Source organism: Rutilus rutilus, assembly GCF_951802725.1.
Source record: "Rutilus rutilus genome assembly, chromosome: 11".
Classification (NCBI taxonomy): Eukaryota; Metazoa; Chordata; class Actinopteri; order Cypriniformes; family Leuciscidae; genus Rutilus; species Rutilus rutilus.
Genome location: NC_140216.1, coordinates 14528485 through 14547885, shown reverse-complemented (window position 1 = coordinate 14547885; position 19401 = coordinate 14528485). Strand labels below are relative to the sequence as shown.

At 37.5% G+C, this 19401-nt stretch overlaps 1 protein-coding gene across 4 annotated transcripts in view; it reads left to right on the top strand.

Annotated features, from left to right (window-relative positions):
• septin7a (septin 7a) overlaps window positions 1–18018 on the top strand; it is a 64836-nt gene extending 46818 nt beyond the window's left edge. Inside the window, exons 4-14 of one of the 4 annotated variants that reach the window (XM_084423631.1) lie at window positions 230–330; window positions 476–610; window positions 1890–2007; window positions 3727–3819; window positions 4206–4302; window positions 6612–6663; window positions 7291–7416; window positions 7887–7907; window positions 9546–9681; window positions 10120–10265; window positions 16925–18018. In XM_084423631.1, the coding sequence (XP_084279757.1) occupies window positions 230–330; window positions 476–610; window positions 1890–2007; window positions 3727–3819; window positions 4206–4302; window positions 6612–6663; window positions 7291–7416; window positions 7887–7907; window positions 9546–9681; window positions 10120–10265; window positions 16925–16961 (1062 nt within the window). In that variant the 3' untranslated portion in view covers window positions 16962–18018. Of the gene's footprint in view, window positions 1–229; window positions 331–475; window positions 611–1889; window positions 2008–3726; window positions 3820–4205; window positions 4303–6611; window positions 6664–7290; window positions 7417–7886; window positions 7908–9542; window positions 9682–10119; window positions 10266–16924 lie in introns of all 4 variants that reach the window. The other 3 variants (XM_084423630.1, XM_084423633.1, XM_084423632.1) reach the window with 3 other exon arrangements.
• The last annotated feature ends 1383 nt before the right edge of the window (window positions 18019–19401 follow it).

Here is a 19401-nt window from a genome sequence, read left to right as displayed (position 1 = left end):
GCAAAAAAATACTGATTTACTGAAAGTATGTGAATGCAAACTTTTTCCAAAGAATAATGAATAAATTTGCATCAGAATTAGCATGTGTTTTGGTCACATTGGATTTGGTGTGAACTGTCCTTAAGTTGTATGATTTTGTGGGGGTTTTTTTATGTGTTTTGCCAATAGTGATTTAATTTATTGTTGCTTTGTGGTCGTGTGACTTATGTTGTCATGTTTTTTTTGTCAGGTGGAGCAGTCCAAGGTGCTGATTAAAGAGGGTGGAGTTCAACTACTGCTCACCATCGTGGACACGCCAGGCTTCGGAGATGCCGTTGATAACAGTAACTGGTACGTGTGATTTTGTGTATTTTCTACATCCCGCGTGTTAACAGCTGAGAGTCTCCTCATATTGTCGTTAATAAATGAGGGATGGCTAATTTGTTTATATTACATTTTCCATGTTAACTCTCAATGTTGATTATGTGTTCTGTAGCTGGCAGCCTGTCACCGACCACATTGACAGCAAATTTGAGGATTACCTCAACGCGGAGTCACGCGTCAACAGACGCCAGATGCCCGACAGCCGAGTGCACTGCTGTCTGTACTTCATCGCTCCCTCTGGTCATGGGTAGGCATTCTGTTTCAAGCCTTAGACACACACAGATTCTGTATATTCGACTCTTGCTTTTCTTTTGCTATGGGGGGCTTTTAGAAGTGAGCTCTAAAGTGATGACAAGTACATTAGAATTTATTGCACTGCCAGCGTTTTCAGACTAAGTTGTCGTCAGATGATCCAGTCTTATCCAGTGTTAAAAAAAACAAAAACATTACCTGGCCTAAAACTTTCTCTGGCTTAAAGTCATGCTCTGACTGTTTTTGTCTGCACATCCAAGAAGTAAAAAACCCCTGAAAAGTCAGGAAAACACATGTATATTTAACTGTGTTTGTCAGGCAGGTTACTGTTGCCCATACTTGAGGTTTCGAATTTGAAGTCCCTAACCCTGTTTTATGTCTCAAAATGATGAGACATGTTTTTTGTTTTGTTTTTTTGTTCAGTTGATTTGTTTGTTGGTTTGCCTGGTGTTTTGTTTGATGTATTCTTTTTTGTTTTGTTTTAGTGTTTTTGTTGTTGTTGGTGTTTTTTTTGTTTTGTTTTTTTTCTGTTGTTTTTTTTGTTTGTTTTTTTGGATTGTTTGGTGGTGTTTAGTTTAGTTTAGTTTGGTTTGGTTTGAATGTCCTCTTTTGGGTAATTTCACAACCACATAGCAAAGTGCTAAAAACCACCTTAGCACACTTAAAAACTACTCTGAACACCCAAGAAACCATATAGCAACGACCTTAACCACCAGTCAGAACACCTTAGCGAACCCATAGCAATGTCTTGGCAACCAATCAGATCTCCCCAGTACCTTAGTGGTTGGTTTTGCATGGAAAGGCACCATATGTTGCACACAAGCGTTTCTCAGAGAATGAAATGGCAAAAATCACTAATCCTTCCTTTGAAATCCTACCCCTAGTTCCTCAGAATATCAATCGTCACAGTGCCCTCTCCTATTGAAATTTTCAATTGAGGCCAAAAAACACCATTTCACCTGCTGATGAGAATCCAGCATGTGCATCTGTGTGTGTGTGTAATGGCTAAAGCTGTGAAAGTTTCACTGGCCTGAGTGGACAAGCACAAATAAATTTCCTGCCATTTATTTATTGCTCTTCTTGCAGCACATGTGGCTTTACTACGAGCCGAGTTACAAGTTCAGCCAAGCTGCCAAACAGCAGTGTAAATGTGATACCTCACTACTGCACTACAGAGGAGACCTTTGCGGCTGTTTTTGGACTCATTCTCAGTGTTTAGTTTGAAACGTTAAACCCTCATGTTCTTTCTCTCTCTCTCTCTCTCTGTCTGTCAGACTGAAACCACTGGATATTGAGTTCATGAAACGGTTACATGAAAAAGTGAACATCATCCCGCTCATCGCAAAAGCAGACACACTGACTCCAGAGGAGTGCCAACAGTTCAAGAAGCAGGTGAGTGTGCTAATGGCAAACACTGTACCAGGACACTAACTGTATAACAAGGCTTCTTGTCCTAAAAACATAACATCATAACTACGTTTTTTTTTGAAAAATGTTCCACCCATTCTATGAGTCTTAGACATAATCTGGTTGTAAACCGAGTTTAACGTCTTCACCGTGTTACTGAATCTTGACTAGGTGCTGGGTTCAGCGCTGTAAAATTAATGTGGAGGTGAATAATTTCAATGAATGTGCTTTATTTCATAATTAGTTTCTTTGTTGTTAAGGTGGTGGCTTTAAATAAGCCCTTTTTGTTTTTCTGCCTCTCCCTGCACAGTATATGGATTGTACTTTCTTGTTTCTTGTAGATTTTCAGCTGGCTCAGAACGGTTTGATTTAATTCTGTGGTGCAGGTCACTAAATACGTGCATTGGGAAATGCAAGGCACCCCAGGTTCACTTTTTAACATTCATATTCCAAAAATCCAAAAAATAATTCCAAACATTTCTAACCACTACAAGTTATTGAGGAACATAAAACAAAAATGTTGTCAACTACAAACAGAAACGCAAGGATTTTCCTTCAGTTATCCGCCAAAACTCGAAGGTTTAATGAGATCACCTAAGAATCCTGTGTTAAAGTGAAGCATTACTGCAGAAGTATGTTACTGTTAAGTATAGCAAGTATATCGTCAGTATAATTCATTGGTATGTTACAAAAATATGTCTGACTGTCAATAACAATGTTTAAAAAAAAAGAATACTTATGTACCAGTAATACATATTTAATAAAGAATACGCATACAATATTTGATTAAAAAAAAGAAACCTTTTTAATTGGATGGAACAAATGTGATACTTTTTAGTACTGAATGAAGAAATATTTTTCTTGACTCTCTGCCATCTTTTTCATTGAGCCAAAACAATGGGTCTCATTCACTAACTGTGTGTACGTACAATTTGTGCGTGAAATCTGCGTACAAACATTTTCTCAAACAAATCATAATTCATCTATAACTTTTGTAACTCATACACAAAAAATAAATAAATATATATATGCACATGTTGTGAATTTTGTGAGAAGTTCCCCTGTGTGTGTAAAAAAATAAATAAAATAATTCACACTCTTATTAGTGAATGAAACCCAATATCTTATAACATCAAAATTTTGCTTGATAGCCTTCGTGTCAGCTATTGCACCTGTCTGTGATAACTTAAAATGCTTTTTAGTTAGGCCGGTTTGGGAACAGAACCCATGTGTGTACATACATGTACATTGAAATGTAATTATTTTAAAAAAGCAAAGAAAATCTTGTAGTTTTCATTATATAATCCCTTTTGCATGTGCATGAACAAACACTCAGCCTCTGTTCAGTTTGATATTGACTGACCTCACTGATGAACAGCCCTACATAGAGATGCAGGAGTTATGTCAGATCACAGCATCATGAAAGCATTCCCAGTGTCTCAAATGATGCATGTGGGACAATTTAACATCTGCAAAACATCTGAAGTGACTGGTGCTGCTGTCACAGCGGCGGCAGTGAGAACGCATCATAACACGAGCGATAAATCTGTCCACACATGGTTTTTGCTGACTCCTTTGAGAGTAAATGCAATCTCAAACCAGTGACACTGAGCCTTCAGAGCCTGCTGGGAGATTCCAAGTCTTTCCAAGTCTACTTGTCAGCACCAATTTTATTTTTTATTTTTCATCCTGTCCTTTTTCCAGATAATGAGAGAGATCCAGGAACATAAGATCAAAATCTACGAGTTTCCAGAGACTGATGATGAGGAGGAGAGCAAGCTAGTGAAGAAGATTAAGGTTTGTGTGTTCACGATTGTTGATGAATGGTTCTTTTCTGCTATGACACTGAAATTGGCTAAATAGTGGGTTGTTTGAATAATTAGATACTGTTAAGGCCCTGATATACTGCAGTCTTTTTATTTTATCTCAGTTAAATTTCAATATATTTTGTTTTATATAGCTTAGTTAACGATAATAACCCTGCTCAGATTGCACTTACTACTCAAATATTGGCTCCCTAATTCAGCCCATCAGGGAAATAGGTCAAACAGAGACACACACTCACTCTCTCACTCACACACACATACCCATTAAGAGTCGATATCAGCCACCTGACGTTCCCAGTCTCTCTCTCTCTAAACATGTCTGTATGTTACATGCATGTGTGTTTTTGTGTCACTCAGGACCGTCTGCCCCTGGCTGTGGTCGGCAGTAACACCATCATCGAGGTCAATGGGAAGCGTGTACGAGGGAGGCAGTACCCCTGGGGCGTGGCAGAAGGTAGGGGGTGAAAGGTCACATCCCTGTGTGTGTGTGTTTGTTTGTAGGGTAGGACAGACCCTGAGGGTGTTGATCTACTCTAGTACACAGCAGATCTTTCCCATAACACAGTGATGCGGAGTATGAGAGATGTGTGTCTGAGCTAAATGTAGTTGTTTAGCTTCATTAGTGTTGTTTGCTAAGGCTATTGTTGCCGTCATTAGTGTTGTTTGCTAAGGCTATTGTTGTCGTTCCGTACCGTTTGTGCTATGGACAGTAATGTACCTCTTATTGTGCAGTTTGAATATGATAAAGCAGTCCATTTGATCATTGACAGCCCAGAAAGCTTTAACTTGTGACACATTCACCAGATGATGTCTATCCTCCAATGAAGCATTTTGGATGGACTCTGCCAGTGACAAATATAAATCATTTCTTGTCATAAGAGCATTAAAGTAACGTAATTATCAATGAAGACCCGCAATAATGATTTTCTTTTTGATGACATCATAATGGCATTATATACACATCATAGTCAGATGGCTGTGATGCCTGATAACTGTATTAAACTTGGCTTAGGTTTCTTTTTTTTAAAGATTATTGGGTCATAATTTTATTTCTAATTCAATTCTGGGTTTTCCAAACTGGACTGGAACTTTAATAATGAATTACCTTAATTAAATCATAAAAATGTAAAATCTAAATAAATAATTTGAAAATAAAAAAATCGAAATAAATAAAAATCTAAACCACAAAAAAAGATTACATTTTATTTGATGTCATTTAATGGTCACATGACATGCAGGTAAACAGAGAATGCATTGTTAAATTATTGAAATTATTACTTAATATTAATATAATATAAACAAATATAGTTTAGAGATTTTTATTATTATTTGTATACTATTGTAGTTTTTATTGACGTTTTGAATTAGCTTTTAGATTTTTTTTTTTTGTTTGTTTTTTTCAGCTAGTAATTTTAGTACTTGAACATACTTGACAAGGCAACATTTCAAAACATTTTAATCTAATTTTATATTTTTCAGCTTTATTTTAATTAGCAAAAATGTTTTTGAATATTTTTAGTTCAGTTAACATACACTATATAACAATAGTATAACTACACTGGTGCTAGTTAATTAAATAAAGTCCTCTTACAGAAATGAAAGAATAAACAAGTGACATTTAAAAATGTAAGACATAATGAAGTGTTTGTCTTCATAGTGTGTTTAGGGTCATGAGATCAACACTCTAGGCTATGCAGTGGGTTGGGCAGTAAAGTGAAAGCCTGCTGATCTGTAAACAGGAAGTGTGTGTCTTTTGATGTTTCATCGAGAGCTCCTGAAGGGCCTGTGACGTGTTACGCCGCAAACATAGTATGAAATATGAGCATGAATGAAGTTTTGTAGATGAAGTTCCAGTGATGTTTCAGAGCTCGTGCATTTCAAGCAGAAGATCGTATGCTGATTTGACTTTTGTCTCGTCTGTTCGCTCACCAAAGCGGTTTGGCTGGAGCTGATGCGAGGGTGGACTTCCTCTTCTTTTTTAAACCTTCAACCTCTGATAACACCAGAGTTGTCAGGCCAAATCCTCTCAAGCGACCCGTACTGCGAGCAGGGTTATTGTGTCTGAGCTTAGAGTTTGTCAGCTCTAGACAGTGTGAGCAGGAAGGCCATGGGTTTGATTACTGTATTTGAAACCAAGGGTTATCTGTTTTAAGAGGGTGAGTTTTGAATGCCTGAGATACTTTCAGCAGCATGTAAGCACACAGATGGCATGTGGTTGGGAAGGAAGGAGAGGTCTGCTTCATTCATTCGATAAGTGACGCACACGCAGCAGGAGACACAAGTCAGTGCCAGATCGGATGCCACCTGCTGGTCAGTTTATACATTACAGTAGCACAGGAATGATGTGCCTATGATGTCAGAACTTATCAAAGGACTTTGTTTGTTTGTTTACTTGTTGTTGTTTAAATGAGTAGGTTATTTTTGTTTTAATTTTAGTTTAGTTTGGTATGTTTATTGTTTTTATGGTTGTGGTTTTTGTTTTGTTTTTGTTCTTTGATTTTTTTTTTTTTTTTTTTTGGTTTATCTGTTTGTTTTATTTGTCTTTAAAGCATGTAAAAACATGCATTTTTCCTTTCATCTGTGTATAACTTTTTTTAGAGAGTGACGATATTGTGCATTAAACTAAGTGTTTTTTGTTTTTTGTTTTTTTTGTCTTTTGTGCAAACTTTTGCTTTATATATTTCGCATTAGAAAGTGGTGGGTATTGTAGTGTAATGTTGTCAATGTTTCTTTATTGACTTTTAATACTTTTTTTGTTTTTAGTGGAGAATGGGGAGCACTGTGACTTCACAATCCTACGAAACATGCTCATCAGGTATATAATAAATCTACACCAGCACTAATACCTGATGATGTAATACCTTATAATTTCTCCAAACTGTCTTTTCAAAAACATCATCGTCCATATTAGAGTGATTCATCTGTTGCCTTCTGTAATACACTAGTGTTCAAAAGTTTGGGGTCTTATGAAGAAGTATCTTATGATCACCAAAGCAGCATTTATTTGATCAAAACTACAGTAAAAATAGTAATATTGTGAAATATTATTACAATTTAAAATAACTTTTATTTCCTATTTGAACATATTTAAAAAAGTAATTCATTCCTATAATATCAAAGCTGAATTTTCATTAGAAATCATTCTAATACGTGGTATATATATATGTTATTATCTTATTAATATCAATGTTGAAACCACTTGTGCTGCTTAATATTTTTGTGGAAACCATAATAAAAGAAAATTCAGGATTCTTTGATGAACAAAGGTCATAAGAACAACATTAAATGTCTAATGCATTTTAATGCATCCTTGCTAAATAAAAGTATTATATAAAAAAAAATCTTACCTAAAACTATTGAACCGTAGTGTATATGTCTGAGCTGAACATGCTGAGATATGAATCTGTTATTTATTTGTTTTCTTGTATCTCCTCAATCACAGAACTCACATGCAGGATCTGAAGGACGTGACCAACAATGTCCATTATGAGAACTATCGCAGTAGGAAGCTGGCTGCTGTTACTTACAACGGCGTAGACAACAACAAGAACAAAGGCCAACTCACAAAGTGAGTGTTTTTCACTAATACAAGCTCGAGAACCTATTTTAAGCCATTCTTTTAGTGTACATCAACATCAGCAGCACTGTTTTCTGAGGTCAGTTTACTGTACATGAAGCAGTTCACCATGGTGTCATGTCTGTGGTTGTAAAATGGCGGTAAAGGACCCCCAGAGCTAGACTGACACATGCTAATAGTGCTGTAGTCAGTGCTGTGACACTGATGATCAACACATCCAGGCTTCCTAACAGCCACAGCTGTTCACCCTCAACACAAGCCTGTCACTAACCCTCAAATACAGTCCAAACGCTCGCTAACCGGCCATTCACATCCACCCTCACGCGTATACAGCTCTGTCTAAACTAAGAGCCCCCATCTTAACCAAAGCATAAGAGTGGCTAAAAGCTGCTAACATTGTTTTTCTAACACATGATGCACTGTGAGCATGCTAAGTGTGTGTGTGTGTGTTTTTATTTTAGATCTGACTCAGTTGAAGGCATGTAAGTGTCACGCACAAGTTCACATTTGTCTCGTCCTCTCCTCTGCTCTCGGTTTTCCTCCTTTCTCCTTGTTTGTTCACATTCGGAGTCGGGCATCCTGCTCAATGTTCCTTTCTGTCGTCAGTCCCAGCTTTGTGTTAGGAACCTGTAGTGTGGTACCTTTTATGTCCTCCTTTATTTAGCCATTTAAGGAGGTTTATCCTGCTTTCCATTAGCTTGGCAGTCTTGAAGTTAGTATAAGAAGCTGGGCAACTCAGGACATGTTCATGGTAAACTGATTTGGATGCTGCCTGACAGGAGCTAAAGCCTGTACATACAAATTTGTGCATGTAAAAACGTATTTTTTATTTTATTTTAGCACACTGTTTAGAAAAAACATTTTTTTGGGGAAAAGTACAGAATTTGATTTGAGTAATTTCCAGGTCTGGATAAGTATGATAAGAAAAAAGAAAAAGAAAAGGCTACTGCCCCCTTTTCAGTTTTCTAAAATATAGAATTAAGAATTTCTAAATAAATACATTTATTATACAAGCAGAGTGATTTCATGGTAAAAGTTTAGTGATCATTTAGTGATTGTCAAACATGAATGAATTAATTCAAGGCACACATTTTCATTACACAAAACTGTTTTTACCATAAATTAGAATTAAACTCTTTTGAACTTCATTCAGACTGTACTTTGCTGTTTGGCGATCGTGCCAAACCATATTTACAGTTTCAAACTGATGTATCAGAGGTGAAAATAAATATAGGTTAAAAAGTGTTTAGGTTTCTACTCATCATACAGTAGTCAACATTTGAAGTGGATCAAAAAAGTTCATCAAAGTTGTCCTAAGACAAGAACGGTTATTGTGCAAAATTCATTTATAACTTTGATGAAAGGTTTTGATCCACTTCAAATGTTGACTACTGTGTAAGCACATGCTATCACTTTAAGAAAACCAATGGAAAATAAACAGTAATAAAATATTTACTGATGACTGTACTATACCAAATATAATGCTGAAAATAATGGTTTAAGAACCATTTATGTCAAATATGGTCTGAAAAATCTACAGAGATGTTTGGACATTTGAGTCTAAAAAAGTATGCAATTTTGAAATGGAAAATTGGAACCCTGTTTTATTTACGTGTCTAACTTTTTTCCACCATATAATGATAATGTGCATCAAACTCAGTGTGAATTTATTTATTTTTTGCAAACTTTTGCTCCATTTATTCACATTAGACTTGATATGTACAGGCTTTCAGTCCTCCGTAATTGAGCTTCGGATTATCTGTATATAATCTTGACTAGTTATTTGTATGTAATTTTGCAGCCCATGTTAATTGGCTGGTTAATTTGCTCATATTGTTTGATAAGTGACTTTGTTGGCTCCCTGCGCTATCTGAGCGGTGTTGATTTTGCAGCCTCACACTAACACAGCCGCAATTCAGCCTACTAACTGACATTCCTCACAACTGCACCGCACTGGGTCCTAAAACCTCTCCCTCCAGGGTCCTCTCTTCCACTACTGCTCCTTTGTTTGTAATACTCAAAAATGTTTGATTAAACGGTCTAACGAATGTACATTTGTGCATCTGCCCGTGCGTTGCTTTTGTGTGCGTGTGCGTGTGTGTGTGTGTGGGTGTAAGTAGGAGCCCCCTGGCACAGATGGAGGAGGAGAGGAGAGATCATGTGACAAAGATGAAGAAGATGGAAATGGAGATGGAGCAGGTGTTTGAGATGAAGGTCAAGGAGAAGATCCAGAAACTCAGAGACTCTGAGGCAGAGGTACCATCTCACGTGCACACAGCCAACAAAACCAATCCTGTGTTTGTCTCCTAAAGATGAGCTCAAGTGTATTTGTGCTTAAATATGTTGTTACTGCAGTATATGTTGTTACTATATATATTGTGCACAGTATGCAGATTTTTTTTTGGGATGAGATACTGGGTGTACTACATTATCCCTTAATGTAATAGATTTCAACTTTACATTTCCTGTATGATGAATGAATGAAATCAAAGACCATTTTAGCATTATTTGATCTGACAAAATGTCATTAATATTGCAGAGTTATTGTATTTTCAGAATGATATGGGCTGAATGAGGTCATATGACAACAATGTACAATGTAGCATATCGCTGTTTGAAATTGTTTATTTCATATGCTGTATACATCATGAATGATTCTTAGTAAATCTTTTTTGTTTTGTTTGGTCTATTCAGCTGCAGCGGCGTCATGAACAGATGAAGAAGAACCTGGAGGCCCAGCACAAGGAGCTGGAGGAGAAGAGACGTCAGTTGGAGGAGGAGAAGGTCAGCTGGGAGGCCCAACAACGCATGCTGGAGCAGCAGAAACTGGACGCTTCCAGGTACACACACTTTTACAAAACTAGTGAGCTGCATTAGGTAAAAAGACTGCATGCATCCTTCATGAACAAGGAAATTCTAGATTGCAATGTGTCAAGCTTATTAGTATTATTATTATTGATATTAGGTAAAACTTTATTTCATTGTGCTGTTGTTACACGTTACATGTATTTATTATGGTTATAACAGTTAATTATGTATAATTACAAGCAACTAAACCAAACCTTACCCTAATATAAGTACATGCTGTTAATGAAAGTGCTCTGTTATGCTTTTCAGATATTACTTTAATGTAGTGTGTATTATAGCTGTTTGTGAATGTAAAATGTCTGATCAAAGTGCACAACAAATGGAGTTATTATGGTATGGGATCAAATTCCCGCCAAATATATAGCGGTCACGTATAAAAAAATAAGAAGCGTGAATCAAAAAATTAAAAACACATGTAAAAATATATTGCACAAACTGAAAAAAAAAAATGCAAAATGATCAGAATAGCAAACAACGTGGTCACGGATCAAAATATAATAAGCGTGAATCAAGAAATAACAAGCATGAATAAAAACTTTAAACACATTAAAAGTTATTTTGCACAAAACTTAAACTTATGGTCTTGCTTTCTTAAAAAGTATGTTTTCCTTGGTTTTATTACTGTGTACTTTGTGCTTTCTTGCATTTTCTGCTCATATTTTACTCTTTTGTATGCTTGTGCTGTTTTTCTCTTCGCTCTTCTTTCTATGTTCTGCGCTTGCTTTCCCAAATGTTGCAGTTCGAGTTTCATGTAAATTAGGGCGGGCTTAAGCGTCACCATTGGTCCACTAGTTCTAGATTGACAGCTACTCCTCTAGCCAATCAATCGAAGAGGGGAGTTGACGTCACACCAATGCGACTTGTGGCTACTGATGCTTATGTAGGAGTACAAGCTGTTTATGTTTGTACAATTTCTTCAATTCCATTATAATATAGGCCTACTAAAATGTTATTTTTCTAATACTTTTATATACTGTTCAATTTCTTATTTGTGCTTTGTTATGTGCATTTATTAAATTAATATTTTCGCTTGGCATACCAGCATGATTATGTCACCGCACACTTCAGTGGGTGGTGCGCGCCCGTGATGCACTTCATTCTGAGTAAATATAACAACAAAGAAGCACTGCTGCGCTCTTTTATTTCATTTTTCTTTAATCCTTACTCCTTTTCAGGAGTGCTGCACTTACTTATACAGGGGAAGACGGCAGTTCAATTTAACTTTACAAAGACTTTCAAGCAGTAAAGCTATCTGAACTCTGGACATAAATAATTGATAATTGATCTTTTTTGAGATGCATGAGAATGTTAATGTGCACACTGGTAATTGGTGTTAAACAATATTACTTGGCTCATGATGTCAATATGCTACGGCTGCTGTAAGTGAAACATCCTGCAGTTATGAAACGCTACAATTCGTTGCAAAAACTAAGTTAAAAATGGCCATTGTCTTAAGACTTTAGGACTTTGACCTGTCACCGCTACGCATTGCCTACCTTTTTTTATTAACCTCGCCAAATTTGACAAGAATATTGAAAATGATTGTGTTACAGAGAAGATATACAGAAACCAGTTGAATTTAATACAGTGATTTATTACAAACTTATTGTGTTTACTTACATAGCTACATAATTGCATATTACTTTAGGATTAATGTTTTAAATATAGCTTAAAATTTGAATACAGCAATATCTCCATCAGGGATAGGTAACGTTGTTTCTAGAGTGCCGCTGTCCTGCAGAGTTTAGCGTCAACTCTGATTAAAAACCTCACCTGTCTTAAATATCCTAAAGACGATGATTAGCTGGTTCAGGTGTGTTTGATTAGGGTTGGAGGAGCTAAACTCTGCACCCAGGACCGACATTACCCATCCTTGTTATTGATTAAATATGAAAGTAAAACGGCCAGGTGGTGGCAAGTTACTGCTCGGAGAAGATCGACGCTCGCGGTGCCAGGTCCAGTGCATTAGAGGTGAATGATGGATCATCAGACAGGCATAACTGTAACAGGTCGTCGTTAGGATGACGAATTTAACGATACCATATTGCCAGGTATACGTATACCGGCAACAGGTTGAGTTGCAGGCACACATGCAGTTTAAAGGGGTCCTGCCACGGAAACATTTTTGCCAACTGAGTTGATGGTCGTCTTCCCCTGTATAACAAGTAAGCATCAGTAGCCACGAGTCGCATTGGTGTGACGTCAACTCCCCTCTTCGATTGATTGGCTAGAGGAGTAGCTGTCAATCTAGAACTAGTGGACCAATGGTGACGCTTAAGCCCGCCCTAATTTACATGAAACTCGAACTGCAACATTTGGGAAAGCAAGCGCAGAACATAGAAAGAAGAGCGAAGAGAAAAACAGCACAAGCATACAAAAGAGTAAAATATGAGCAGAAAATGCAAGAAAGCACAAAGTACACAGTAATAAAACCAAGGAAAACATACTTTTTAAGAAAGCAAGACCATAAGTTTAAGTTTTGTGCAAAATAACTTTTAATGTGTTTAAAGTTTTTATTCATGCTTGTTATTTCTTGATTCACGCTTATTATATCTTGATCCGTGACCACGTTGTTTGCTATTCTGATCATTTTGCATTCTTTTTTTCAGTTTGTGCAATATATTTTTACATGTGTTTTTAAATTTTTGATTCACGCTTCTTATTTTTTTATATGTGACCGCTATATATTTGGCGGGAATTTGATCCCATATTATGGGCGTTCGCAACGGAGGAACCTTTTCATAGTTCCTGTAACTAATTGTGGAAGTACCCACTGTTCACACCGCAGGAACTGGGAACGATTTTAGTTCAAGGAACTCCTTTTGGAGGAACTCAATTAGCTCCTACTTCAGAGTAGGGTCTAAACCAGCTCTATAGGAACTACCAGTGACGGAAGTGTATGCTGATTGGCCGAACACACGCGAAACACCAGCACCCGCCATTTTAAAAAAAAGCTGATACACACATACACCCCTCACATTTCAGCAACCATTTTAGTATATCTTCTCAAGGGACAGTACTATAGGAATGAAACTTGGATATATTTTAGAGTAGTCAATGTGCTGCTTGTATAGCAGTATAAATTTACTGTCCTCTAAAAAATAACTCAACATACAGCCATTATTGTCAAAATAGCTGGCAACAAAAGTGAGTACACCCTAATTAATAACAGCAGTACGTCGTTAAACCATGCAAAGCCACATGTCCTATTCATCATGTTCGTTGTTTTTGTCTGCTTGACAGGACCATACAAATTTGTGTATCTTGTATTAGAGCAGTTAAAATTTGGTGCTTTGAGTACAATTCTCTCATACTGACCACTGGATGTTCAACATGGCACCTCATGGCAAAGAACTATCCTAAGGATTTGAGAATTAGAATTGTTGCTCTCCACAAAGATGGCCTAGGCTATAAGAAGATTGGTAACACCCTGAAACTGAGTTACAGTACATGCCAGGGTCACACAGAGGTTTTCCAAAACGGGTTCTACTCGGAACAGGCCTCGCAAGGGTCAATCAAAGAAGTTGAGTCCTCGTGCTGTGCGTCAGGTGCAGAAGCTGCCTTCAAAAAACAGACGCATAAGTGCTGCCAGCATTCCTGTGGTTGCAGAAGCGGAAGGTCAGCTTGTCAGTGCTCAGACCATACGCCGCACACTGCAACAAGTCGGTTTGCATGGCCGTCGTCCCAGAAGGAAGCCACTTCTGAAGCTGGCTCACAAGAAAGCCCGCAAACAGTTAGCTGAAAGCAACCTGTCCAAGAGCATGAATTACTGGAACCATGTCCTGTGGTCTGATGAGACTAAGATAAACTTGTGTGGCTCAGATGGTGTCCAGAATGTGTGGCGACGCCCTGGTGAGGAGTACCAAGAAAATTGTGTTGCCTACAGTCAAGCATGGTGGTGGTAGCATCATGGTCTGGGGCTGCATGAGTGCTTCTGGTACTGGGGAGCTGCGCTTCATTGAGGGAAACATGGATTCCAATATGTACTGTGACATTATGAAGCAGAACATGATGCCCTCCCTTCAGAAACTGTGCTTAACGGCATGATAAAACACACCGGCAACATGACAACTGCCTTGCTGAGGAAGGTGAAGGTACTGGAGTGGCCAAGTATGTCCCCAGACCTGAACCCTATTGAGCACCTGTGGGGCATCCTCAAACGGAAGGTGGAGAGGCGCCATGTGTTTAACATCCATCAGCTCCGTGATGTCATTATGGAGGAGTGGAATAGGGTCCCAGCAACAACCTGTGCAGCTCTGGTGAACTCCATGCCCAGGAGGATTAAGGCAGTGCTAGATAACAATGGTGCTCACACAAAATATTGACACTTTGGACACAGTTTTGACATGTTCACTTAGGGTGTACTCACTTTTGTTGCCAGCTATTTTGACAATAATGGCTGTATGTAGAGTTATTTTCAGAGGACGGTAAATTTATACTGCTATACAAGCAGCACATTGACTACTCTAAAATATATCCAAGTTTCATTTCTATAGTATTGTCCCTTGAGAAGATATACTAAAATGGTTGCTGAAATGTGAGAGGTGTACTCACTTTTGTGAGATACTGTATATTTACTCCAGAAACATACTCTACGAACATGGAAAACAGTGATAGATGGGCCTCTTAAACTTTACGCTAAGGAGAAAATCCAACGCAAGTTTGAGGGGACCAACCTAAACATGATTATGTATTTCTGCTCAGCAAGCGACATTGGACATCAACCACACAGCAAACGCTAATACTTTGTCATATACTGTCTACTTTCTTTGTATTACAGTTCTGTCTAATATAACGTATTAGACAGGACTGTTAAACAGATCGCAAACTAATGAAGACGGAGAATGGGAGCTCTGGAATTCTTGGCGCCTTCAAAATAAATGTCCGCCGCGCTGTCAAAATAAGTCACAACAAGAAGCGCAGCTTGGGTCACTTCAGAGTTCCTACTGTCGGTGCGAATGCAATGGCCCTAGGGAAACATTTAGTTCTCAGGGAACTGCCCTGGTGGCTAAGGTGGAACTAAGTTCCCTACCCTTAGCGAAAGCCCCTATGGAAAACAGTGATAGATGGACCAACGCTGATGTCCAGGCACTTCTTAACCCTTACGCTAGAGAGGAAATGATTGTGTATTTCTGCTCAGCTAGTGACAATGGGCATCAACCACACTGCAAACCCAGATCATACTGGTAATGAAGATGAAGAATGAGAGCGCTGTGTACTCAGGCTCTGGCTAAGTCATTCTTCGCACCGTCAAAATTATCCCGCACAACAACCAGAGCGGCAGAACGTAAGTGACACTTGCGTCACTTCAAAGTTCCAAATGGCGGGGAACAGAGGTTCTCGGGGGACTGCTCTTTTGGCTAGTTCCTATAACTTAGTTCCTATAACTACCCGATGCGAAAGCCCCTAATGTCTCCCAAAATAAAGAAAATAAAAATAAAGAACTGCCTGAAACAAGTCATCAGTAATTTCAATCTTACCTACTATACAAACCTACATAGGTTTGTTACAAATTTGCATAATGCCAGCCTGTGATCTTCATTGGCTGCCCTGGAATAACGTCTACTTTGACCTGCCCTCAAACACTGTAGTTGTAGCGGAGGCCTGGAGGAGTTTTGTTTGTGTTTTCAACATGTTGAGAAGATTCTATTTTCAAATCCACTTAGCATGCATTTCCTAAGGATGAGGACTCGAGCTCATATAGACCTTAGTCAGGTTAGGCGACGTATTGAATATAACGCAGATGAAAACGAGGATATGAGGGGTAGATGTACGGTCTTTACAATGGCACGCGCTGTATAAAGGTCCTGGGTCACGTAATTTTTAAAACTCACAACTTTTAAAACTGATTAATGGAGTTTTCGTCTACGAAAAAAAAAAAACGTTCGGAAAGATATATCGTCAGCTGAACATTCAGGATTGTTGTTAAACAACAGTACAATCCATTGAATGCACTTTATTCTGTCCCTCACAACTCTTGTTTTCATTCCTGTCAAAATAAAAAAATGACACTACCATTACTAGGGATGCACCGATACCATTTTTTCAGAATCGATCCGGTCCGATACCAAAAATTCTGAGTATCGAGTAGAATTTCTATAACTCTGTGTTGAACTGATAATAAGAAATGAAAAAAAGAAAACCAACAAAACATATATGATCATAATCTGACAAATGCTATCATAAGCTGAACCTGAGGTAACACTGTATTTTACAGTGTCCTTGTTACATATGTTACATGTACTTACCATAGTAATAACAATAATGTATGCATAATTACATGCAACTAACCCTCAACCAAATCCTAATTCTACCCTAACCCTATAGTAAGTACATGTAGTTGCTTAATATTACTCAGTACTTAAATATATAATTACACTGTAACAATGACACCTTAAAATAAAGTGTAACCCTCAGTGCTTATTTGTGTAATTACACTGTTAACAACAGCACTGTAACAACAGCACATTAAAACAAAGTGGCTTATTATTATTAAAAGCATGTTATATTCAGTTAAAGTCCATCTAATTAAAAAATATTGTGCAATCCTTGATATTTTAAACTGTTATAAAGTGTGAATGTCAATGTTTATTTTCTCTAATTTCCTTTTTTCTTCCTTTCAATCCTAAAGGACCTTGGAAAAGAACAAAAAGAAAAAGATCTTTTAAACCACTTGGACCATCACCACATTCTAGTTGCCAATTATACCAGCCTGGACCCTCAGTCAGTCTGTTGACCAAAATCATACATTTATATAAAGCCCCATGTTTAGTTTTTTTTTTTTTTTTTTTTTTGTGGGGACAGTGTGCCTCTGCACTCCCCGCTGACCTGGAAACATTTCACACAGTCCACACATTCTGCTCTTTTTACGCATCGGTTCATTTGCCAGACCTCACAGAAACTGAGAGCCCAGAGGCGCACTTAATCTATAATAAATAAAAGCATAAAAACTTCTCAGAGATATGCAATATTGTACGAAACGTTGTTTTGACTTTGTAATACGTCAAATTCCCCTCCTGCATCATGTGTTTGTTTAGTGTTTTTAGATCCAGAGGTCACTTCCTCCTCTCCAACTGCATATTGATTGGCCACATCAATAAAACCTAAAGGCTGAATCTTACCTCAGGCATTTCTGTCCTTTAAACAACTTTTTGTGTGGCTTCTTTTCCCCTTCCTGAAATGTTAAGCTCTTCCAATATTTGTGTAAATTAAATTATTTAGCCATGGACCTTAGCCATTCATGAAATGTTACTTCGGTTACTATTATTTTGTCATGTTTAATTTGTTTCTCATATAATGTTCCAGTTCACTGTTTGTTTGAAGCGGTAGCAGATTGCCATCTACAGAGCCTTTATGAACGTCACATGATTTGTCTATGGATCCTCCTAATCTGAAGTGCTGTACGTCATTACACAACAACATTATGCAAAATCAAAAAAAAGGAGGATACATCACACATTATGTGAGTGATTTGTTTATGTCTGTTGGCTACTATCAGGTGTTTGTCATGTAAACTGACCTGGAAGCAGTGAGCTGGCGTTCTTGGCCAGTTGTTTTTCCTCTCTCTCTATAGGCACAGAGTTCCACCAGAGCTGGCCTCCCCAAATACCACACTTAGCTTTCAGTCATGTACCTCTGCAGCTCCTTTTTATAATTTTGTTTCTCTTTGGTTTGCTTTTTCATTTTTATTGTACAAAGTCACATAATAAACTTGTGATGATGCCATTGGAGTAGTACGAGTTGTTTTGTTTTGATGTTCTCTGTGGAGTTTGTAAGCGACAAATAAGATGCATTAACAGTTATAAAACAGCTTATGTATGTCTATGAGGTAAAAATACAATGACTGGGCCATTGGTGTCTATTGTAAGTGCTTTTCATTTCACACTGAGGAGTCCAATGTATTGTGGTATGATATCTGACAACATGCCACAGATGCTGCTCATTGAGCTCAGTGAATGCATACTATATTATAAAGCTTGAACATAAAGTGTCTTGTTAAGAAACAGGTTTGACAGGAAGGGGGCAGCAAAGACAGCGTGAACTGTAGGTCTGCCTTGGTGTCGAACTCCTATTGCTGTCTTGTGACTGAATTCTTCATTTGTACATTCATGATCTTACACACACACACATATTTATTCAGCATTATACTTGTGGAGATAATATCTTAAACCAACCTGTGGACTCACTTTAACCCTTTCACGCATAGTGGTCACTACAGTGGACAGCTATTAAAAAAGCATTTTCTTGAATTTGCACGGGTTTTTATGGCAAAGTTGCACATCAATCTCTTCATTGGACCCTGGTGCATCATCCTATAAATTGCAACCAAGTGGCAAGCCGTTGTGTTTCAATTTTTTCCCCCTCCAAACCAAGATGGCCAAGGGTCAGTCAGACACGCCAAGTTGCTCCAGAATATCCACCCATTCCTTCTATCCTAGGAGACTCTTGTAGGTAAAAAAAAATATTGCAGCATCAAGCAATATCTAATGAGTCATATCACAGTAAAATTTTCCAAGTTTTGATTTTAGATTGAGAGAAAACTCTGATTAATCACATGTCCACTGTAGTGGACGTCATGCATGCAATGGCTATATTTCAGCTACAATTCATAATTATAATGTGAATATTGTTTTTGAAACTTAAAACTTGAAAACTTAATCTGCAGTGATTTTTTTTTACTGTAAATAAATGTATTTGTATTATTAGAATGTAATTTTCACTAACATCGAAAAAAGTCATGTGATTACATAATGTATGACACTTGTAATGCATTACTTGTTAGATCAAAAAGTAATCTGATTTCGTAATGCATGTTAATGCATTTTTTTACTCATAACATAAAGTAATCTGATTACGTAATGCATGTTACTTGTAATGCGTTTCTTTACTCATAACATCAAAAAGTAATCTGATTACGTAATGCATGTTACTTGTAATGCGTTTCCTTACTCATAACATCAAAAAGTAATCTGATTATTTAATGTGCGTTATTGTAATGCGTTTCTTTACTCATAACATCAAAAAGTAATCTGATTACGTAATGCATGTTACTTGTAATGCGATTCTTTACTCGTTACATCAAAAAGTAATCTGATTAGGTAATGCAGA